This window comes from Staurois parvus, unplaced genomic scaffold (assembly GCF_062004578.1).
Source record: "Staurois parvus isolate SC_StPar_1 unplaced genomic scaffold, SC_StPar_1.0 ptg000437l, whole genome shotgun sequence".
In the NCBI taxonomy this organism is placed as follows: Eukaryota; Metazoa; Chordata; class Amphibia; order Anura; family Ranidae; genus Staurois; species Staurois parvus.
In genome coordinates, this window is record NW_028318233.1 from 3,246,587 (window position 1) to 3,271,709 (window position 25,123).

The window sequence follows — 25,123 nt, forward strand, 5'->3', positions numbered from 1 at the left end:
ATGTTTATAAATAAGCAATAATGAAAGGTAAATATACAATCAAATAGAATAAGAAGAAATAAAAATAAAAATAAAAGTGAGTTGATAAAATTGCGATGACCAAGAAACATAATGATATGTGAATAAAATCGAGAGAAAAACAAAATTAAATTTTCTAATAGAAAAATTGGAATAAATGGAAAAGGCATATATAGAATAAAGTAGCTATGAATATGCATCATGTATAGGTAAAACAGCATATGTAACTAAAATACATTCAAAAATGAAGAAAGTACTCAATATGAAACTCAAATAGTATTAGAGTGATGCATATAGAATAAAATAGCTATGAATATAAAGATAAAGTTAAATCCAATTGTATAGTATATGATAAAAAATATATATGTAATAGAAAACCTATTACAAAATCATTATATAAAATCAATATAAGTACAGTCAAAAATGTTAGCTATTATCAATAAAGCTATTATCGAACTTGACACTTTATACTCTAAAGGACTCAACATAGAGTTCGACATTAATAGTTTTATTGATAATAGCTAACATTTTTGACTGTACTTATATTGATTTGATCATTTTAGAGCTATATTTATGCCAATCGATATTTCTTTATGCTAATTTTCCAATTCTAAACCATTCTATTCTATATTGCCTATTTTTACTTTACCCGTTCCAATATTTTACTTATGGTATACCACAAACCAATTTGTCCATAGGTTTTCTATTACATATATATTTTTTAGCATATAATATGCAATTGGATTTAACTTTATCTTTATATTCATAGCTATTTTATTAAAATCACACACACACAGTATACATACAGTGGACATAAAAAGTCTACACACCCCTCTTAAAATATCAGGTTTCTGTGATGTAAAGAAAATGAGCCAAAGATAAATAATTTCAGAACTTTTTCCACCTTTAATGTAACCTATAAACTGTACAACTCAGTTGAACAACAAACTGAAATCTTTTAGGTGGAGGGAAGTAAAAATAAAAAACTAAAATAATATGGTTGCATAAGGGTGCACACCCTTGAAATAATACTTTGTTGAAGCACCTTTTGATTTTATCACAGCACTCAGTCTTTTTGGGTAGGAGTCTATCAGCATGGCACATCTTGACTTGACAATATTTGCCCACTCTTCCTTGCAAAAACACTCTGTCAGATTGCGAGGTCATCTCCTATGCACAGCTCTTTTCAGATCACCCCACATATTTTCAATCGGATTCAGCTCTGGGCTCTGGCTGGGCCATTCCAAAACTTTAATCTTCTTCTGGTGAAGCCATTCCGTTGTTGATTTGGATGTATGCTTTGGGTCATTGTCGTGCTGAAAGATGAAGTTCCTCTTCATGTTCAGCTTTCTAGCAGAAGCCTGAAGGTTTTGTGCCAATATGGACTAGTATTTGGAACTGTTCATAATTCCCTTTACCTTGACTAAGACCCAGTGCCAGCTGAAGAAAAACAGCCCCAAAGCATGATGCTGCCACAATGCTTCACTGTGGGTATGGTGTTCTTTTGGTGGTGTGCAGTGTTCTTTTTGCGCCAAACATATCTTTTGGAATTATGGCCAAAAAGGTCAACCTTGGGTTCATCAGACCATAACACATTTTCCCACATTCTTTTGGGAGACTTCAGATGTGTTTTTGCAAAATTTAGCCGGGCTTGGATGTTTTTCTTCGTAAGAAAAGGCTTCCGTCTTTCCACTCTACCCCATAGCCCAGACTTATGAATACAGGAGATTGTTGTCACATGTACCACAGCCAGTACTTGCCAGATATTCCTGTAGCTCATTTAATATTGCTTTAAGCCTCTTGGCAGCCTCCCAGACCAATTTTCTTCCCATCTTTTCATTAATTTTGGAGGGATGGCCAGTTCTTGGTAATGTCATTGTTGCGCCATATGGTTTCCACTTGAGGACTGTCTTCACTGTATTCCATGGTATATCTAATGCCTTGGAAATTCTTTTGTACCCTTCTCCTGACTGATATATTTTAACAATGAGATCCCTCTGATGCTTTGGAAGCTCTCTATGGACCATGGCTTTTGCTGTAGGACGTAACTAAGAAATGAAATGTCAGGAAAGACCCACTAGAACAGCTGAACTTTATTTGGGGTTAATCAGAGGCACTTTAAATGATGGCAGGGGTGTACTGACTCCTATTTAACATGATTTTGAATGTGATTGCTTAATTCTGAACACAGGTACATCCTCAGTTATAAGAGGGTGTGCACACTTATGCAACCACATTATTTTAGATTGTTTTATGTTTAAAGAAAAAAAGATTTCAGTTTCTTTTTCAATTGAGTTGTACAGTTTATAGGCCCCATTAAAAGGTGGAAAAAGTTCTGAAATTATTTATCTTTGTCTCATTAAATGGGCAACAATGAGACAATCCCCAAAACAGAAATGGTTTTATAGTTGGAAGCCACTGACATTTTTCCCTACTCATATTTTCTGACTTTTTTCACTAGTTTTGCATTTGGCGGGGGTCAGTGTCACTACTTGTAGCATGAGGCGATACCTGGACCCTACAGAGGTTACACAGGCAGTCCAACTCCTCCAGTATGGCACAGAAATACATGCCATCACCAGAAGGTTTGCTGCATCTCCCAGCACAGTCTCAAGAGCATGGAGGAGATTCCAGGAGACAGGAAGTTACTCTAGGAGAGCTGGATAGGGCTGTAGAAGGTCCTCACCCCAGGACTGGTATCTGCTCCTTTGTGCAAGGAGGAACAGGATGAGCACTGCCAGAGTCCTACAAAATGACCTCCAGTAGGCTACTGGTGTGAATGTCTCTGACCAAACAATCAGCAACAGACTTCATGAGGGTGGCCTGAGGGCTCGATGTCATCTAGTGAGCCCTGTGCTCACTGCCCGGCACCATAGAGCTCGATTGGCATTTGCCATTGTGCTTTTCACAGATGAGAGCAGGTTCACCCTAAGCACAAGTGATAGACGTGAAAGGGTCTGGAGAGCCATGGAGAATGTTATGTTGCCTGTAACATTGTTCAGCATGACCATTTTGGTGATGGGTCAGTGATGGTCTGAGGAGGCATATCCATGGAGGGATGCACAGACCTCTACAGGCTAGACAATGGCACCATGACTGCCATTAGGTATCGGGATGAAATCCTTGGACCCATTGTCAGACCCTACATTGGTGCACTAGGTTCTGGGTTCCTCCTGGTGCACGACAATGCCTGCCCCATGTGGTGAGAGTATGGAGGCAGTTCCTGGAGTATGAAGGAATTGATATCATTGAATGGCCCCCACGCTCGCCTGACCTAAAGCCAATAGAACATCTCTGGGATATCATGTTTCGGTCCATCCAACACTGCCAGGTTGCACATCAGACTGTCCAGGAGCTCAGTGATGCTCTAGTCCAGATCTGGAAAGAAATACCTCAAGACACCATCCGTCGTCTCATTAAGAGCAGTTGTCAGGCATACATACAAACTACTGAGTACCATTTTGTGCTGCTGCCATACAATTCAGCAAAATGGACTAGCCTGCTGCATCATTTTTTTTCACTTTGATTTTCGGGGTGTCTTTGAATTCAGTCCTCCGTAGGTTGATCATTTTCATTTCCATCAAACGACGGAGCATCCTTATCTTCATAACACATTACCCAGACCATATCAGATATTTTTCCCTATTGAGATCTGAAGTGTTTTCAAAGTGTTCCTTTAATTTCTTTCGAGGAGTGTGTGTGTAATATATAAATATATATACACATACATACATATATACACACACACGCACAGTATATTGCCAAAAGTATTTTGACACCCCTCCAAATCATTGGATTCAGGTGTTTCAATCACCTCCATGGCCACAGGTGTAAAAAATCAAGCACCTAGGCATGCAGACTGCTATATATATATATATATATATATATATATACATATAAAAATATATATATATATATACATACACATACACACGGTTAAATACAGGAAGCTTCCATAACAGCGGTAGTAAACTGCAAAAAAATAAAAATCTAAAAGACTTCTCCCTGCAAGTTCAGAGCATAATGTGCTAGTATGCATTGTATACTAGCACATTATGAAAGACTTACCTGAAACTGAAGCCTTTCAGTGCAGCGCTGTCACATGGGAATTTCCTCCGCAGCACAGCCATCCATTGAAAGCGCAGTTCACATGCGTCGGTGACATCACTGGCACTGCTACAGTAAATATCTCTTAAATGGTTTATATTTGGAGATATTTACAGTACCTACAAGTAAGCTTTTTTAAAGGCTTACCTGTAGTTAAAACATAAATATTAGGGTTTAATTCCACTTTCAATTTAAGCTGCAGACCATGCAGAGCTTTTCAAAGAAAAGCCAAGCACTGTCTTTCTCCCACCTCCAGAATTCCACCTACTGGACACAAGAAGGAAAAAGGAAATATACACATGTATTATTTCATATTTATCTGACTACGATTTTTTTTTAGTCCAAAGTAATACATACAAACCACTATCCATTCCTTTTATTCCCTTTAATAAAGCCAAACCACATTTTCAGGAATAACCTGTACAAAAAAGATATTCTTGCCCGATTGCTTAATGTTGCGACCTTAGGTGGAGCCAAGTGTTTTTCCCATAGGCATTTTCTAAATATGTGTTTAGAGGTTTTTGTCCTTTAGCCCTTCTTAGAACTATATATTTGTGTTAGATGCCTACTGTAAAATTACTGTGATGACAGGTTTACTTCATAGTGGTATATTTATAGGACCAATATCATAAAGAATATCCTATTTGCATACCAATATTTAAAAGCTTTCTAGCAAAAGTGACATTTACATGCAGGGCAAAACAGGCTTGCTTTAATGCACCCCCTCCCCAGAATTCTTCTTCCAGTATGAAGAAACACACAATTCACCTTTTCTACTCATTTTGTAGTGCTGGTGCTTTGTAATAGTCCCAGCCTTGTCACATGGAGTATACAGAGTTCTTGGCCCTGTGCAAACTCCCATTAAAGTGATTTGAAGCCTACCTTCTCACTTCTGACAGCTAACGTAATGGGTTACAGAGCAAAAGGTAAGTATGTGTTGTTGGGTAGTGTGGTAATAAAGAAATCCTATTGCTTTCATTTGCATGGCCAACACACAGGTTCCCTTTAATCCATACCCTAAGCCAACAAGTAAAAACACAATTCCTTGCATTGACATGTTGCAGTACCACCTAATGGTTACCATAAATCAATACAGCTCTCTCCTTTATTGATCATTGCAAAAAGTCTGTGTATCTGCGCAGAGCAAGTTATAGTATATTTACTAACCACAATGCCAGTACCACCAAGGTCGATTGTGTTTGTAAAATAGCGAGATCTCGCTGGAAAGAATACACACTAACAACCTCAGCACATGAGTGAAATGTGACGCAGAACATCATCACTGGGCGGACACAGGAGGAAGAAACGGTTTTTGAAAAATGTTTATGATGCATAGTTTTTGAAAAGGTAACGCTCATTGATAGTCTCTGGAAACAATTACTGTATGTGTCCCTTTATTCCATATGAACTATCATTCTCCATTTACAGAAGTTGAGAAGTGATAGCTTGTATATTAGGAACAACATGACAGCCATGTTTCTTAGAGTCTTTGCATCATGATTTGACCTATCTTCTATAAAACAGATAATGCCCTTAAAGCCTTGTTGTTATATTTAACTTGCATTATTTATTCCTTTGCCTCTCCTCTGAGTAGGGCAGGTGGAATGACCCATGTTTGCAGCTGGTTGCTTGTAATCGGCAGAGTGCAGCCCAGTCACCAGCTCAGAAACAGCTGAGCTGGTATAAATGCCAATAAAAGGTACGTTCTTGTACTGCAGCATGGCAATATGTGGCTCTCCTCCACTTTGGCAGAAAAATGTATGACAGTTTAACAGTTCATCAAATCTTTCCATCTGCAGATAGGACTGCATTTTATATGCTGAAAATCATAAGCGTTGGTAAACCATTTTAAATTCTTTAGGTGCAAGCTGTAAACTATCATCACATTTCTGTATCTAGACAAAAAAGTTTTGCATTTCTCGTGGGCAATAGATGTCAGGGTGCCATATAAAGTGTACATTTTTTAAATAATCTCCTGTAACAGTCCACAACTAGAATGTCATTTGAAAAATCTAACACAGAAGGCTCTCATGCACCCATTTGTTATGGTTTTAAGGGTCCTGTAGGATTAGAAGCACACTGCTGTAAGAAAAGTGGAAATTTTGAACCCAATTTCTGCATTTCTTCCAATCTACTAAAAATACATCTGTAACACTACCCTCACATGAGCCTTTTGGTAGACTGTGTTCTCTGTTCTGCTTCAGCTTAGAGAAGGACCTCAGACCATGGCACACCAGATTAAATAAAGAGGATATTGCACTACTATTACTAACACAACAATAAATATTCTGCATACAATACAGTTCAGTACCAAGAAACAAACACCTGCTTGATAAGGAATAAAGAAGCCCAATATATTTTAATGATTTAAAGTAGATGGTGATACAGTCAGGTCCATAAATATTGGGACATCAACACAATTCTAACATTTTTGGCTCTATACATCACCACAATGGATTTGAAATGAAACAAACAAGATGTGCTTTAACTGCAGACTGTCAGCTTTAATTTGAGGGTATTTACATCCAAATCAGGTGAACGAAGTAGGAATTACAACAGTTTGCATATGTGCCTCCCACTTGTTAAGGGACCAAAAGTAATGGGACAGAATAATAATCATAAATCAAACTTTCACTTTTTAATACTTGGTTGCAAAACCTTTGCAGTCAATTACAGCCTGAAGTCTGGAACGCATAGACATCACCAGACGCTGGGTTTCATCCCTGGTGATGCTCTGCCAGCCCTCTACTGCAACTGTCTTCAGTTCCTGCTTGTTGGGGCATTTTCCCTTCAGTTTTGTCTTCAGCAAGTGAAATGCATGCTCAATCGGATTCAGGTCAGGTGATTGACTTGGCCATTGCATAACATTCCACTTCTTTCCCTTAAAAAAACTCTTTGGTTGCTTTTGCAGTATGCTTTGGGTCATTGTCCATCTGCACTGTGAAGCAGCGTCCAATGAGTTCTAAAGCATTTGGCTGAATATGAGCAGATAATATTGCCCGAAACACTTCACAATTCATTCTGCTGCTTTTGTCAGCAGTCACATCATCAATAAATACAAGAGAACCAGTTCCATTGGCAGCCATACATGCCCGCGCCATTACACTACCACCACCATGCTTCACTGATGAGGTGGTATGCTTAGGATCATGAGCAGTTCCTTTCCTTCTCCATACTCTTCTCTTCCCATCACTCTGGTACAAGTTGATCTTGGTCTCATCTGTGCATAGGATGTTGTTCCAGAACTGTGAAGGCTTTTTTAGATGTCGTTAGGCAAAGTCTAATCTGGCCTTCCTGTTTTTGAGGCTCACTAATGGTTTACATCTTGTGGTGAACCCTCTGTATTCACTCTGGTGAAGTCTTCTCTTGATTGTTGACTTTGACACACATACACCTACCTCCTGGAGAGTGTTCTTGATCTGGCCAACTGTTGTGAAGGGTGTTTTCTTCACCAGGGAAAGAATTCTTCGGTCATCCACCACAGTGGTTTTCCGTGGTCTTCTGGGTCTTTTGGTGTTGCTGAGCTCACCGGTGCGTTCCTTCTTTTTAAGAATGTTCCAAACAGTTGTTTTGGCCACGCCTAATGTTTTTGCTATCTCTCTGATGGGTTTGTTTTGTTTTTTTCAGCCTAATGATGGCTTGCTTCACTGATAGTGACAGCTCTTTGGATCTCATCTTGAGAGTTGACAGCAACAGATTCCAAATGCAAATAGCACACTTGAAATGAACTCTGGACCTTTTATCTGCTAATTGTAATTGGGATAATGAGGGAATAACACACACCTGGCCACGGAACAGCTGAGAAGCCAATTGTCCCATTACTTTTGGTCCCTTAACAAGTGGGAGGCACATATGCAAACTGTTGTAATTCCTACACCGTTCACCTGATTTGGATGTAAATACCCTCAAATTAAAGCTGACAGTCTGCAGTTAAAGCACATCTTGTTCGTTTCATTTCAAATCCATTGTTGTGGTGTATAGAGCCAAAAATGTTAGAATTGTGTCAATGTCCCAATATTTATGGGCCTGACTGTATGTACATATAGAAACAAGTAGAGTGTAAGTCAACACAATTATTTAGACCAGAGTTTCTCAACCTTTTACCAGTCAAAGCACTCTTTAAAATACTGCACAATCATGGGGCACACTTTATAATTCTGCACAATCTTGATGCATCTATTACAAAAAGTAAAAAGCTAAACTAATCCCTCAGTTTCTCTCTCTCACTCAGCTAATGTGACCGCAGTGCTGATGGAAAGGAGCAAGCAAGGTTGCTGTGCAGGTGCCTGATATCCTTCTTATCATTCTTGTCAACTGATGACATTGTTGGTTTTTTATGTTCTCAGCAGCTAGAAAGTTGTAATGGTGCACAATGAAAACTTGTGGCTTTGCGTAACTAAAAGGCAGGCTTGATCCTGCTGGTTTGTATACAACTTTTGGGCAATTGTTTAGGTATTTTGTCAAGGCACCCCTGAAGAAACCTGAAGGCACCCTGGTTGAAAAAGGCTGGTCTAGACAAATGTAGTAGCAGTTTAGATTAAGGATATATATCTTATTGTATTCTATTTCTGACAATCTACAAACCAGCATTAAGCAATGGCATAGATGATGGTAACGCAATGATAATGAGGACTGTAAACATTTTCCTGGGACAAGTAGGATATACTGCTCAGAAAGCACTATGTATGAATCGCTACACTAAGACCCAGACCTTCCTACAGAGGTACCTCTTACTATGAACAACTAGGGCAGCTGAGGGGATGGTCCTTTGCTTTAATGTTTGGCTGGCTAGCGTTGGGTCCCAGTACTTATAGTGGTGCACATCCCACAGTCCCAGTAAAGTCTGCATTCAGTCAAGAAAGGCTGCTAGTTAGATATTCTGTCCCTATGTGCTCAGTCTCTGCTAGTAGCAACAGGTCAAAGAACGTACTGCCCTCTCACCAGTCTCAGCGATACAGCCACTTTAGTACCATTGTCCAGGTATTAGTCTGCTACTGGATCTACCCAGCATGATTCTGGTCCTCAGCCCACTGGATATCTGTACTCTGCACTCTCTAGCTCAGGCCACAGGCTTTTGTTATGTAGGTGCATACCTAGATGAATGGATGTGCTCACTCTGCCCCCCCCCCCCCCCCCACAGCAAGAGGTAGCTGTTTAAGCGACAGCCCGGGAAAATACAGATCGCTTCTCCCCTCCTCCTAACAGTCTCTGCCTGGGAGCTGCAGTCCAACCACTCACTGACTTCCACAGCATTGTTCCTTTCCTGGACCATATCTCCCAAAGTTCAAAATCGCAGCATTCAAGTTTTTTTTAGCTCCTTTTGCTTGCCAGCCTACCCTACTAAGTGGAGGTGAAATAGCGTCAACTCATTCAGACTGATAATCCAAGGGCTCAGAGAGCACTGCAGCACAATGTCCTAACTGGCTCACTCTTTAGTAAAGCACCAGGTTACACATCCTATACTCTGTTTTTACATTTCTCAAATCCAAAATTCCCTTTATGTAACGTTCAATCTAGTTTCCATGAATTTGAGAACAAGTGTTCCCCTTTGTAGATCAGATCAGCCATAATATCAGACTCTGTTGGTGATGGAGAAAATGTGTGCTTAATTATTTGCCAGCCATTTACTATGACTTTTTTGGTGCTATCAGTTGTCATAGGTTTTGTGATCTTTTAGTTCTGATGACCCTAAGCTGAGTGCAGAGAAGGGGGAAGTCCTTTTGCACATAGTTCTTCATAATTCATGCAACAAAATGTTTAGTTTTAAAGCCAATGTCTGTGCTTCAGAAATGGGTGACAACTTTTATAAACTACATACCAGATTAAACGCCCCCACACACTAGATTGCTCAGCTCAGCATGAGACACTGGCAGGCCATTATAAACCACCTTTAAAGTCCATTATCAAAAATTCGTAAAACCTCTATAGCTATATGAAAAATCCCACCTATCCCAGGATCTACACATCTCATTACAATTGTTCTTTAATGTTATTTATTCCTTCAGGGAACAAACTGCACATAGCCCTTGGCCCTGTTCCAATTTGTCCCTTGGTTTTTGCGCAGCATAGTGTATCTAACAGTGGCTGAAGCAGATTACACAGCCTTGCTTTCAGTTTTATGAATGAACAATGAATGCTATCAGGCTTTTTTGGAAGACAGTCGGGTCGTCAGTCTGAACAGGCCCAAGTGCTATATGCACTTGGTCCTTTGGGGAAATAAACACAATTGTAAAATTTTCAGTTCTTCTTTAACCACTTCTACTGGGGCAAATTTTTCCATTTTTGCACATGTTAAAATCTGCAATAAAACAGTGGCAGCTGCAATTTTTTTATGCTGCATGATATTTGACGCAGGTATTTAATCAAACATATTTTCCAAAAAAATGCACCAAAATGATTATTACGTTCTTCAGTAAAATATAAAAGATGGGGTTGCGACAGGAACCGGATTGGAACCAGCAGTGCAGACTGTTAAGCAGAGGTTGATAGCCTAGAAAAATCTGCAGCTGACCGTAATAGGGCATATTAATTTAGTAAAAATGAAAATCCTTCCTGTACTGTTACAGTGGTGAAAATAATTATTTGATCCCCTGCAGATTTGGTAAGTTTGCCAACGTACAAAGAAATGAAGGGTATATAATCTTTATCACAGGTGTATTTTAAATGATAGAGACAAAATATTAGCCACAAATCCAGAAAAAACACGACACAAATGGTATAAATTGAGTTGCAGTTCTGTGAGTAAAATTAGTATTTGATCCCCTACCAACCAACAATAATTCTGGCTCCAACAGACTGGCAGTGTGCTCATGTGGTACACAGATTAGTCCTTTTAATCTAAGTAGGTGCTTCTAATGACGACTCATTATGTGTATAAAAGACACCTGTCCACAGAATCTCTTTCTTCCACTCAAACCTCACCACCATCGGCAAGGCCAAAGAGCTGTCAAAGGATGTCAGGGACAAGACTGTAGTCCTGCACAAGGCTGGAATTGGCTACAAGACTATCAGTAAGAAGCTTGGTGAGAAGGTGACCACTATTGAAGCGATTATTCGCAAATGGAAGAAATACAAAATAACCATCAATCGCTCTTAGTCTGGAGCTCCTTGCAAGATTTTGTCTCATGGGGTCAGGATGATCATAAGAAAAGTGAGGGATCATTCCATAACTACATGGGAGGAGCTTGTGAATGATCTCAAGGCAGGCGGGACCACAGTCACCAAACAAACCATTGGTAACACAATACACCGCCATGGACTGAAATCCTGCAGCACCCGCAAGGTTCCCCCTCCTCAAGAAGGCACATGTACAGGCTCGTCTGAAGTTTGCCAATGAACATCTAAATGATTCAGAGAAGGACTGGCACAAAGTGCTGTGGTCAGATGAGGCCAAAATTTAGCTGTTTGCCATTAACTCGACTTGTCTGTTTGGAGGAAGAAAAATGATGATGACCCTAAGAACACCATCCCTATAATCAAGCATGGATGTGGAAACATTATGCTTTAGGGCTGTTTCTCTGCTAAAGGTACAGGCCAACTTTGCCACATTGATGGGCAATGGATGGGGCCATGTATTGTAAAATATTGGATGAGAACCTTCTTCCATCAGCCAGAACACTGAAGACAATGACACAAAAGATACCGCCAAGGCAACATAGGAGTAGCTCAAGCAGAAGCACATTAAGGTCATGGAGTGGCCTAGCCAGTTTCCAGACCTTAATCCTATAGAAAATTTATGGAGGGAGCTGATACTTCGAGTTGCCAAGCGACAGCCAACAAACCTTAAGGATTTAGAGAAGATCTGTAAAGAAGAGTGGACCAAAATCCCTCATGAGATGTGTGCAAACCTGGTAACCAACTACAAGAAACTTCTGTGCTTGCCAACAAGGGTTTCTCCAGCAGGTATTAAGTCATGTTTTTGTTGGGGGTCTTATTTTACTCACAGAACTGTAATCAATTTATAACATTTGTATCATGTTTTTTTCTGGCTTTTTGTTTGATATTCTGTCTCTATCATTTAAAATACACCTATGACAAAATTATAGACCATTTGTTTCTTTGTAAGTGGACAAATTTACAAAATCTGCAGGGGATTCAATAATTATTTTCCCCACTGTATATGCCCTATGTCATTACCATGTCCAGATCCCTGAACAATTTTTTGCACTCTTCATTTTTTTTTTAAGCTCCTTTATTAGGAGACCCTATATGTACTTTTTGGCAGTGCTTCTTACCCATGTACATAAATGAGTCAGATTCTAATGCATCTGTAATCTTGGAAGCAGCTTACTTACACTCATGAAGCACTTCGTAATCTTCCATATTGTGGAGCTCAGTCCCCTTTCTTAATTTTCACTCTTTTGATGAAAGCAGTAATCAAAGCATGGCAGATCAGAATGCCAGGGGGCGCCTCAACCTTTGATTTCTAGTCCTCGCATACTCCTCAGGTTTAACCCGAAAACTCCCAGAATTCCTGACTATCCCTGATCTCTCTATATGGGCATTATGTGGTATAAAATAATTGACTGACATTTGTGACAAGGGTTCCCTGATTACTTTTGATAAGCTAAAACAAAACCATAATATCCCAAATTCCTTATTCTTCCATTTTTCACAACTGTGCCATGCCTACTTCTCCTAATTTGGACACTCTACACTTCGCCTACTTCAAAATGATTTGGATGTGATAATGATCTGGCAAAGCCTTTATCCACAATTTACAAGGCTTTACATCCATCATTTACATCCATCCATCATCCCCTTCTCACCTTTTAGCATCTCCCAGGTACTATATATTGCTCTTCCATCACTTTAATATTTATTGTATTATACTCCTAATTTTCTTGCTTATATTTTTGAAACTTTATATGTGCCCAATCACTATGATAGGGCCTAATGTCTACCTCCTGATTGCCTGCCTTGGTCATGTGGATGCTGCTACCCTCAAGGATCGAGTGGCACTTGAGTTGTGACTACAGTTGGGATGGTTCTTATTTATGTTGTGTTTTCTTTTGAGTGCATGTTTCAGTTAAAACACATGGTAGTGGCTACTGCTTGCATGTGTGGAGGGATAAATACGGAGTTAACAGACCCCAAGGACAAACATTGTTGGTCTTCTGGGACTGTTGTTGTCCTGCGAGCCAGAAAATCTTTGTGCAAAAAGAGGCTTGTCATATTCTGCTGGCAGAGATGGGATCTGAGACTGCCACCACTAAGTAGTACTTCTGTTTTTGAGTAACAGGTTGCTCAAGCTATCAATAACTGGAATTATATTACCAGGCTTGCAAGTCTATACAATGACATAGTTTTGTAGAAGCATCATCCTTTGCAGCCTAGCTAGGGCAGATATAAGAATCTTCTATTTTGAAAGGATTACGATCTGAATCCACAGTTCCTGTCACACTTTATGTGGAAACGTTTACAACCAAACACAATTGAATACATCTTTTCTATTGGGCTTAGCTGATCTCTCTCTTTGTCCTTTTGTTGACATATCTATGTCAGGGCTTGAAAAAGCCACTCGCCAAATGCGAGGAGAAATTCCTCTGTGGCGAGTGGCGGGCAGCAAGCACAGATAAAGCATGAAGCGATTGCACCTGCGCTCCAAGCCTCGTTGTGAAGCCGAGTTCCAGTTTACAACGTCCGGTTTCCGGCTTCTGCGGCACCGCCGCTGAGGGGACAGGTGCAGGAGAGGTCCACTCTCCTCCGCTGAGAGGAGACACCCTCTCCACTGACACGGGGGACTCGGAGGGACTAGGAGTAAGTACTGTTTACGACATGTCATATCACTATAATGGAGAATAGGGGAGCTGGGATATACATTACTCAGTAATGTATATCCCAGCTCCCCTGTACTCCATTATAGTGATATGACATGTATACAGTAATGTATATCCCAGCTCCCCTGTACTCCATTATAGTGATATGACATGTATACAGTAATGATTACTGTATACATGTCATATCACTATAATGGAGTACAGGGGAGCTGGGATATATATTACTCAGATTATCTATGTTAGGTTAATGTTCCAGCATTTACAATTTGTTTAATATTGTAAAATGCATGATTTTAAGAATCCCACATAAAGTACATTTTCTTAAAAAACACCCGGGGTGTTAAAACATCGGCAAAATGTTGAAGTTATTTTACTAGGGAATTTGCCATTCTGTGAACTGGATGGACTTTTGTCTTTTTTCACTCAGACTAACTATGTAACTATGTGAAATATTTCCAGTTCTGACAGGATTTAGGTGGTCTCACTCTAATTGCATCTGGATTGGCTTTGAGGCTGATGACAATACTGAGTCAAAACTGTGACAAACCCAACCGGACAGGGGCTTTGAGAGGAGACTGCAGGCTAGCCTCTTGCCTACTCTCTATGGGCCCTGGAATTTGAGGGAGCTCTATTCTTTGGGAGGTGGGTGCCTGGGTCCTTTGAAGTAGTTTTACTTTGTATTCAAGTCCATGTCTCCCCAAAACACACAAACTATGAGAACTGGAGGATTAGGATACAGATTTGGGGTCTCTGTGCCCAAACCAGAATTGACTGCTTCAACCCTGCCTCCTAGATTCAGAGACTCTAAAGCAGATGTTAATATATTCAGCTCAAACAACTTAATGCTGAAGTTTCTTGCTGTAATCTGTTTATTAACACATTATGTGTTTACCGTTGTGTCTTTTCCCACTGTTGAGTTAATTGGGTCACCTATTGTTTCATTCTAATGGCTAGTCCTCCTGGAGGTTCCTACATGATGGGATTAGTCTTGTGTCAATTTGACCTTGTTATCTAATGATCGTAGGATGTTTATCCCAATGTGTAATATTTGCTTTTATTGTCCATGTAGGGACTGCCCCTATTTCTGAAGTGTATAAAAACCCGTATTTCTGTTCAATAAACAGTTCCAGTTGCACCTAAGCTAGTGTCGTCTAGTTCTTGGTAGCAATGCCCAGCTATAATACCTTATTCCTGTGTTCCAGCAGTGAGGAAGCAGTTCTCTGCCAGGCAGTACGTAACATTCATCCCACTTGCGCATGGTATTTTTTTTGCAATGAATTTAACTTCATTTTCCCTGGATCCTTGAAAATCTCCACTACCGCGTAACACATATATGCCACGTCTAGGAAGTGGTCTTTATTTCTGTGTGCCGCATATATGTGTTCCTGTGTTTGTGTTGGAAGCACGCTGATTGTGTGCTCCCAGCACTGAGGCCAAGTTGTTGGAGACAGCTCCTAGTCTCGTGCTAATAACTGAAAGACAATAAAAATGGCTCCCAATCGCATGATCACTGTAATTAGCCAATCATAGTGGTCACTACTGTGATTGAATGTGTAATGACATACCCCAGTGTTGCTTCTCCTCTGTGAAGAGGAAAAGGTACATTATATATTTTCCTCTTTGCTAGAGAAGTCTGTATAAAAAAAAAAGAGAAATTGAAAAAAAAGGAAGATTAACTAGATCAGGACTAGATCAGATTTAGTTTAGTGAGTGCTATTGTCAGTGTTAGTGTGTATGTGACAGAGTAGCAGTCTAAGTGACAATTAGTGGCCGTGTAAGGGTCAGTTGGTGTCAAAGTTAGTGTCAATCAGTAGCATTATTAGGTACGGTGTGTTTTAGGTAAAAAAAAAAAAAAAAAAAAGGTTTCTATTTTTTCTTGGCCCTACTATAGGCACAGAAAAAAAAATAAACAACACACATGGTCGTCAGTAGTGTCAGGATAATTTAATTTGCAGGTTTATTTGTCAGGGAGTCATGGTAATGTCATAAAAATATACAGCTAAATAAAAAAACTTTTTTTTTTACTATTTGGAGCCATTTTCCTTTCAAAATAAAATACAATCAACAGATACTGCATCAATTGACATTTAACACTGAAAGGCCAGTCTGTTCTGAAAAAAGCTAGGTATAATCCACCTAGATACACAAAGTAGTTGTGATGATATGCATAGTTTTACTAACACATGTCAAAGTTGCAAAATTGAGTGTGATAGTTCAGGTTTATTTTTACCACAGTTGTGAAGGGTTTAAAGAGCAACTCCACTGGTTTAAAGAGTAAAAAAAATCACCTCTGGGTGATCTATGCACATTGCAGGTATTTTTACAAACTTTGTTTCAGATTCCTACCTTTTGTTATTCTGAAGAAATAGCAGTTTGTCTGTGTGAATGTGCAAAGTGTGAATAGGAGTTAATCAATTAGCTGCTGCACTTGCAGTGTTTAAATGAGGAAAGTGACAGGGTCTTCACCTCTTTAGATGTGATTTTCCTTTGCGAATATCACACCAAAAACATTTTTGTTGCAGGGAATGTTCAAAATCTCACTTGTATCTTAGTGCAGACTTCTGGGAAAATCAGTGAGCCAACTGCACAAGCAAGAAATTACATTTCTGGGAAAGTTCTGTTCATCTATGTATAGAAAACCTCCAGGTTGCTATATTGAATTGCATTTTAGAGAAAATTACGCTGCAGATCAAAAAGGAAAAGGTAACATTTGAGAACATTTAATTACAATATTACTTGTCTAGAAACTGTATATGTTAAATTATTTTATTTTCCATGTTTTTCTCACGAAAGTGAAATTACCTTTTAAGATTAGATTTGAGATTCAAGTCATGTTTTTCAATAGAGCTGGCAAACATTTAAAGATCATCCATATATCAGATAATCCCCTTTAATCTACTTTCCCTTGAAATACCCTCCGAGCCGATCAAATGCCAAATGATAGGTAGGTAAATTGATCGTTTTGATCAGACAAAGCTCCAACACTTCCAGGTAGTGTTAGAGCTTGCCAGTAAGCCCCACCTTCACACATTGCTATTTGTCCATTACTGTCATAGGCTACACTAGCCAATAGGAATAAGTGGAAGGCAGCAGAGTTGGGGGCAGGATCAAGCGTCAGCAGTGTGGAGGAGGCGCTGAAGCTTTTCCTGATCAGAACTGCCCTGTATTTGGGTGGATTAAAGGATACAGAAATATGTTGCAGGTATGGGCCTTCACTTTATACTCATTAACAGCTGTCAGTATTCATTGTTCAGACATAAATGCATAGAGTACTTGAGTACCTCTGATGACATGCAAATTTTAGTTGCCTAGCTGTTTTACTTAGTCAATGACTTCAATGCTTTCTAGAACATTGGGTGGAAAAAGTATGCAGATCTAGAATACCAATTTTGCTCTGATTCACTTTCTTTACATTTGTACATTGTCAGTGACGCTATATTGAATATAAGGTCGGTAAATGTATTCAAGCTATTGTAACAACATGACATTTGGACAACTAGGATTTTGACAAGGAAGTCTGCAATGGCAACCTACAGGTTTCCCTCAGTACAGATTTAATTTAAAGTTGACCAATTCAGAAGCTTTGTTTCTGAGATCTGTTTATCAATTGTAGTTTGGAATTTTAAAATTAGTGAGTTTTTTTCACAAGATTTGAAAAAATGCCTCTCTTACTCCCTCCCTTGGTGTATGGGTCTTCTACCTTTGCTGCATTTCAGAATTGCAATGTTCCTACTGTGATTAATACTCCAATCAGTCTGTCATACTTTTCAGCATTTGACACATTTATGAGTATTGGATACCTGTTCCCCCCCTCCCTTCCCCTGCATTCTGCGTCCAGTCTGACACCTACATCACCGATATGTTGTGGGGAGAAAACAACCATCTCACACTACTAAAATGTTGAAAGAGACAGGACTGCTGAAAGAGTAGATGCAAGCTAGGAGACATTCGTCACCAAAGAGATTCATAACCAAAGATAGTCACTGGATCATCATGATGTGAAAGTCAAAGGCATATGCTCTCATTATTTTGCACTCGTGAATTGCACGTAGAGTGTATTGGAAGAAATTCCTCTTGCTGAAAAGCATGAGTTAAAAAACAAACTGCAGACATGAAAAGCTCCCACCTGACCAATAGCTATAATGTGGGTATCTTGCTTTATTGATGATTAATTTGTGGATGCCTTCAATGTTTCAGATGAGAATTCACTGCTCAGGCTTTTCAATATAGAAACTGCAGTCCAGTATAAAACAAATCAATTCACTTAATATCGCACCACAGACTTCTAAATTATAGTTAAAATATATCTGAGGTCTTCATATCTGCGTTGACAAGCTGTAAAAGCATTAAATATACATTTAATACTAAAACACCTGTTTGAGTTTTCTTTTTGCAAATACCTTCCACAAAGAAATCACGCTCAAAACACAAGGGAATGTAACACACATATAAACTACGATGCAAACTACTGATGGTAAATTATACTGACAAGGACTCGTACAAATCACCTACAAAATTGCTTATGCCTGCGTCCCAGTCATGAAATCACTGTATCAAGCTCCAGAGTGATCTCTTGCCAAAAAAAGTGCGCATGGCACATCTGGTAATGTTTTCTCCAAGCTTTCATTATCTACATTAAATGGCAGAAATATTTCAAATTATATAGTGATGTAAACTATAAGATGCCAAGTGCTTGATTGATTTAACCATCCATTTCTTACAGATCAGGCAGATTAATACTCCGATCTGAAGGAAGGATAGAAATATTTTTTCTTGCATGGAATAACAGGATTGATAGTAACGTTCCATTTTAATAGGTGTTGTATAAGGATATAAAGCAATGCCCTAAGAACAATCAAATGAATAAACCAATAAATGAATAAAACGATAAAAACCTCGCAGAAACCTATGCAATCACATGTCCGAAAATGTAAAAATAGCAAAGGAAAAGTATAAAGTGCAGTAATCTCCAGCCCAAGAATTAGCACATCTTTTTCACTTCCTATTCTGTTTTAATCTTTTGAAAGGTATTGCTAATTAGTTGCTATAGGTCATTGCAGATGACAGTTTCTCTATGAGCTGCCTTGTTATTTAGGTCTATATGATTATTTATTTAAAGCTGGATTGCGGAGAAAAGAAAAATACCCCCTTTCAGCAGAGCTAAATGCTCATTTAGGTCTAGGCAGGGCTGCTGTTAGAAATCACAGGGCCCCGTACAGCCCACCTGACAGTCGCCCCCGTTTCTGAAAATATCAACTCAGATTTTCATTAAAAATACACTAAAATCATTATTAGCAGACACAAACACAACAAACATTCCTGCTAAATCCAAAAGAAAAAAAACTGTATTGAGGTAATAAATAAAGCTGTGTGTGAATAAGGTCTTGGGGCTCATTCACATGGATGCTTTGGCCTGTACATTGGGAATCAATGGTTTGTTTATGTGGCAGCCTATGTTATGCTATCAGGACACAGATGTACGAACACAGCCACATGTTCTAATGTGACAAGTGTGTGGGTGCAGGTGTACAGCCTTGAATACTGACAATGTGCATTTGGGGCCATTCACCCATGCCTGTACACCTGTCAAATTAGGAAATGCAGCAGTGTTTGTAAGGCTGCTGCATCCCCTTGGAGTAACAGGCAGCTCCAGCCGCATGAACAATCTACTCATTTACACAGCTACAGTACCTGTGTGAATGAGTCCTTAGGGCTCATTCACATGTAAGGTTGGAGGGTTTGGTAAGACCCCATGGTTGAGCTACACTTTTACAGCCCACCAACCGCTACCCCCTTTAGCAACAGAAATAGTGGCTAGGGGTTTACACATGCCACAGCTGTGATGCTATGCTTCGCAGCCATGGCAGAAATTGTACCCCTTTGAACAAGACCCATTCTAGTGAAAAATACTGCTCTGCAAGTGCCCTGCAACAGCCTTCAAAGCAAGTGGTTGTGGAGCATTAGTGTGGTGTTAAGCAGGCGGTGAGGAGGCTGGCCACTTTTCAGTGAGCAAAGCACATGTAAATGAGCCCTTCATTATTACATTTTTTAACTGCCTTGTTAGGGGGGCTTTGGTGAAATATCAGGGGCCTAAACAGACCCCTGATCTCTTACATTAGAGATAGAGAAAAGGAATGAGGACAAAAATTCCCCAGTTCCTTTCTTGGCAGCTTCAGTTGCACAGATGAATGAATAGGAAGTGCTCAGAGGTTTCTTGTGCGTTCACAAACGAACACACAGTTTACTATGCTTCAGTGATGAGTGAACACAGTGAACCATCAGTATCGACTGCTTATTGTATTCATTTAGGAAAGGAAGGGGCCAGTAAATATGACATATATTACCCCTCCCTCTGCTCCTTATCCTGAAATGAACCCCTTGTGTGCCCTCAGCAGCTGCTGCTGGGAGGGAAGGAGAGGAAGGAATCTGGCAGCGCTGTGAGGGAAAGGGCACACAGGTGAAAAGGGGGACACAAAGAGGGGCCAAGACAGCAGAGGGGTAGGGTGACCAGAGCAGTGTGGTGGGCAGCAAATACTAGATTCCCCTGCAAATTCGGAAGGAGAGGTGGGGAAACCGACAGTGCTGCAGAGGGGGCCACAAGAAGATCAGTGTATGCGATAAGAAGATATTCTCCTGCTTGGCAGGTGCCCAGGCCCCCCTTTTGAACTGATGGGGCCCAGGTCTAGTACAGGTGCCCTGGGTCTAAGGGACCATAAAAAGCACACTTTTTTCACACCCAAACCTCCTCAACCATAGGCCCCTCTGGGTTGTAAGACCAGCCCCATAGCCTCTTCTCTGGCAGTCGTATGCCCTCTGACATCATCAAGACCAATGTAGAGCCAAAGTCCTGCATTAGACATAAGGAATTCTATGGGCATAAGCAGTCCACTGCTGGAGCTTAGGGGAATAAAGGAGAGCACTGACTTCAAGAACAGCAGAGGATCGGACAAGTGCTTTTTGCAGTCCTCTAGACATAAACAAGCAATTAACCATTGCAGTACAGGGGAAGCCCCATTGCAAGGAAACATTCGTGTTTTCCCCAGAATTTATCTTTACCGAATTAAAACAATATGCAGTTTTTACAATAAACTGGTGGGGTAAGTATTCTATAAAAGGGCCATGAAAATCAAATTAGACGTTTCTGTGTGCAAATTCTGACCTTTAGCTACTAAATCTTTGGCCAGAATGCACAGGTTAAAATGCTACACTTTGTTTTTTTTAATAGTAGGCACCTTCATGTGTGTACACATCTTATTCTATTATTATTTTATTATTGTAGGACACAATGATAGCCCTAAAGATCAATGTGTCTATGGTCAGCCCCCCTACTGCATCTTGGTACTACTTAGTAAGGCCATCCATCACAGTAGAAGGCTAATAAGATGCAGAGCAGTGCTACAAACTACATAAGGTGTTGATATTTGCATTTCAGAATATGGGGATATTCAGGGCTCTTAAAGTAGTGAAATGAAAATTAATCTGGCATTAAGGCACCTGGAGCAGCCGGCCAGCAGTGCAATCTGGTCAAAGTTCTACTTTGTGAAAGTAATTCACTCATTAGATCCTAGCTCCCAAAATGATCTGTATGGAAAATGAAAGCCAAAAATCCTATATGTTCTCACACTACACTGCTAGAGAGCCTACTCCTCTCCAGACTTACTCAGCTCCTGTGACTCACAGCTCTCCTTCACTGCTCTTGCTGTCTACTACCAGAGTCTCCAACATCTGTATTTCCCAAATGCCCTGCTCACCATCAATGCAACCTTTTTCTGATACCTGCTGAAATATTTTATTCACTAATAGATAAAGTATTTAAAGTGAGGAGAGCTGGTTCAATTTCTGCCTTAGCCAAGCAGTTTTAGCTTAAATCCATCCTTTAAAAAGAGCTTCAATGTTGGCCCCACTTGGTCATTCAGGTATAAAAAAAAACATTGTTTAACCAATTCCATACCGGGCAATTTTACGTCTTCCTGCCCAGGCCAGTTTTCAGGTTTCAGCGCTCTCACACTTTGAATGACAATTGCGCGGTCATACAACATTGTACCCAAACTAAAATTTTATCATTTTCTTCACACAACTAGAGCTTTCTTTTGGTGGTATTTAATCACCGCTGGGGTTTTTATTTTTTGCTAAATTTACAAAAAAAGACCAAAAATTTTGAAAAAAAACACACATTTTCTTTGTTTCTGTTATAAAAGTTTGCAAATAAATAATTGTTCTTCATAAATTTAGGCCAAGATGTATTCTGCTACATGTCTTTGGTGAAAATAATCCAAATTAGGATGTATTTTTTAGTTTGTAGGAAAGTTATAGAGTTCACAAACTATGGTATAGATCTGAATATTGATCAATCCTGAAGTACTGACAGCCAATCTAATTTCTTGAGGTCCAAGAATGTCAGAACAGTACAGATATCTCCCAAATGACCCCTTTTTGCAAAGTAGACAGTCCGACGTACTTCATAAGAGGCATGGCGAGTTTTTTGAAGTTGTATTTTTTTTTGTCATAATTTTTCGGAAAATGAAAAAATGAAAAAATTAGTTTCACTATTTTTTTTTTTTTACATACTTTCACCAGTGCAGTACAGGGTCATCTTATAACTGGCATGGCGGTGATCAGGGACACTGACTGGTGACAGTATGAAAAAACATATATATATATATTTTTTTTTATTTTTTATTAAATTTTTTTTCTTTTTTTTAAGATTTTTTTTTCATATTTCACTATGACCAAAGTAGTACAATGTTACCATAGTAACATTGTACTACTTTGGGGAAGTGATCAGTATTTTTTTTTTGTACACAATTTGCTTATAGCAAAGAATTACTTTGCTATAAGCAAGCATTTACCTGAATGACATCGATTCATTCAGGGTTTATTTTTTTGTGCTTAGCTGTGATTTGGCCACAGCTAATCACATGACATGTGCATGTGATTAGCTGCGACCATTCACAGCTAGACACTAGTATACAATGGATGGCATGAATGAAGCCATCCATTGTATACAACTGTCATGTGACCTGCTGTGATTGGTCACAGCAGGTCACATGGTACCGGCAACGGGGGCCGATACTCAGATCTGTCATCGGGCATGTCCGAGGTACACGGCCAGTGACAGATCGCGCCGGTGAGCGGCTCTGCAGGAGCGCAATCTGCGCATGTGCGGGAGGACGCCATATGGCGTCCACCCGGAACGCTGATGACATTTGCCGGCCGCCATTCGGACATTGGCAGGCGGCAAATGGTTAACATTTGTAGTCTAAATTCATTTTATGTCAAAATCAGGTAAGATTTGCTGCTGCTTGCTCATTCATAAGAGGTTGGTATTTTAACTATACACCAGATTATTACAGATAAATAGTTTTAGATTTTTGACCATTACTTCAATACAATGACCTTCACTGAACTTTTATTTGCTCACAAACGTGAGATGTTTCTACAACTTGATTGGAGTTGACCTATGGTAAATTACAGTGATTGGACATTTGGAAAGGCACACATTTCTCTAAAAAAGGCCTTACAACTGACAACGCTTACTGTATCAGAGCAAAAGCAATGAGGTCAAAGGAACTGCCTGCAGAGCTCAGACAGGATTATTGCAAGGCATATGTCTGGGGAAGGCTACAAAAACTTTCTGCTGTGCTGAAGGTTCCCAAGAGCACAGTGGCCTTAAATGGAAGAAGTTTGGCACAACCAGGACTCTTCTAGAAGCGGGTCACATGGCCAAACTGAGCAATCTGGAAAGAAGGGCCTTATTAGGAGAGGTGTCCAAGAACCTGATGGTCACTCTGACTGAGCTCCATAGGTCCTGTGTGGAGATGTGAAAAAGTTCCAGGACAACCATCACTGCATCCCTCCACCGATCTGTGCTTTATGGCTAAGTGGCTAGATGGAAGCCTCCCCTCAGAGCAAAACACATGAAAGCCTGCTTGGAGTTTGCAGAAAGCATTGCACACAATCATTCCAGGGAGCTGTTCATGTATGTAAAGTATGTGACCCAACTATTGGGGAGGTGTTTCCAACCTAATACTACATACCAAACAATAAAAAAACGGATATGACACCTTCGTAAGGCTAATGCAAAAAAGCAACTGAAGGACTCTAAGACTGTGAGGAACAAGATTCTCTGGTCTGATGAAACCAATATTGAACTGTCTGGTCTCAATTCTAAACATTATGTCCGGAGGAAACCAAGCACTGCTCATCACTTGCCCAATAATATCCCAACAGTGCCCTGATTTGAACCCTATTGAACATCTCTGGAGAGACCTGAAAATGGCTGTCCATTGACAGTCCCCGTACAAACTGACTGAGCTTGAGATGAATTGTAAAGAAAAATGGCAGAAAATCCCCCCAATCCCGGTGTGCAAAGCTTGTTGCATCATACCCAAAAGAGACTCATGGCTGTAACTGCTGCCAAAGGTGCTTCAAGAAAGTACTGAGTAAAAGGTCTGAATACAAATACATGTGATATTCCAGAGTTTTCTTTTTATTAAATTCACAGACATTTCAAAATTTATTTTTTCACTTTGTCATTATGGGGTACTGAGTGCAGATTAATGATAACAAAAATGAATTTAAACAACCGTAGTATCAGGCTGCAACATAAAAAAAATCGAAAAAAGTGAAGGGATCTGAATACTTTATGAATGTACTGTATGTATGAGTCACCTAACATTTAACAGATTCTTTCTTTGAAACATAGAACCTCGGCTTGCCTGGATACATACAGTATGTGTTTGCTTCCTAAATTTAACATCCATACATCTAGGATCTTATAGTACAGACAGACCCAAATTTGATCTTTTACTTTGCGGATTTTCCAGTTGCAGGGGGGCCCTCAAATAACATGGGCCTGCTATGTTGTATGTTCTTCTAGAACTGCTGGAATTTGTATGAGGCTGAACTTGACAGACATTTGGCTTTTTCTTCTTCATTAACAATGTCCCCAGTACATTTATATATTTTGGAATGCATTCCATTCTAAAAAGAAGTAAAAAAAAAAAAGAATAGTTCTTACCATGGATGGTACAAAAGGGGCAAGAATACCACCAAATCTGCATGCCATGGCACACACACCCAGGCCAGCATTTCTGAAAGGAAAAATAAAAAAAAAATGGTAACATGACAAAAATAACCATCACTTTTGAGACATATTGTTTCATTTTGGATTAAGTGAGAACAGAGAATAAGTTAAAACTTCTATCTGCTTTTTAATA

The 25,123-nt window shown here is 39.6% G+C and overlaps 1 protein-coding gene across 2 annotated transcripts in view; it reads right to left on the minus strand.

The window, feature by feature from the left end:
• Positions 1–25,123, minus strand: part of SLC22A15 (solute carrier family 22 member 15) — a 489,469-nt gene that overhangs the window by 77,888 nt on the left and 386,458 nt on the right. For both annotated transcript variants that reach the window (XM_089687779.1, XM_089687778.1), the window contains exon 10: positions 24,925–24,997. In XM_089687779.1, the coding sequence (XP_089543905.1) occupies positions 24,925–24,997 (73 nt within the window). The remainder of the gene's footprint in view (positions 1–24,924; positions 24,998–25,123) is intronic.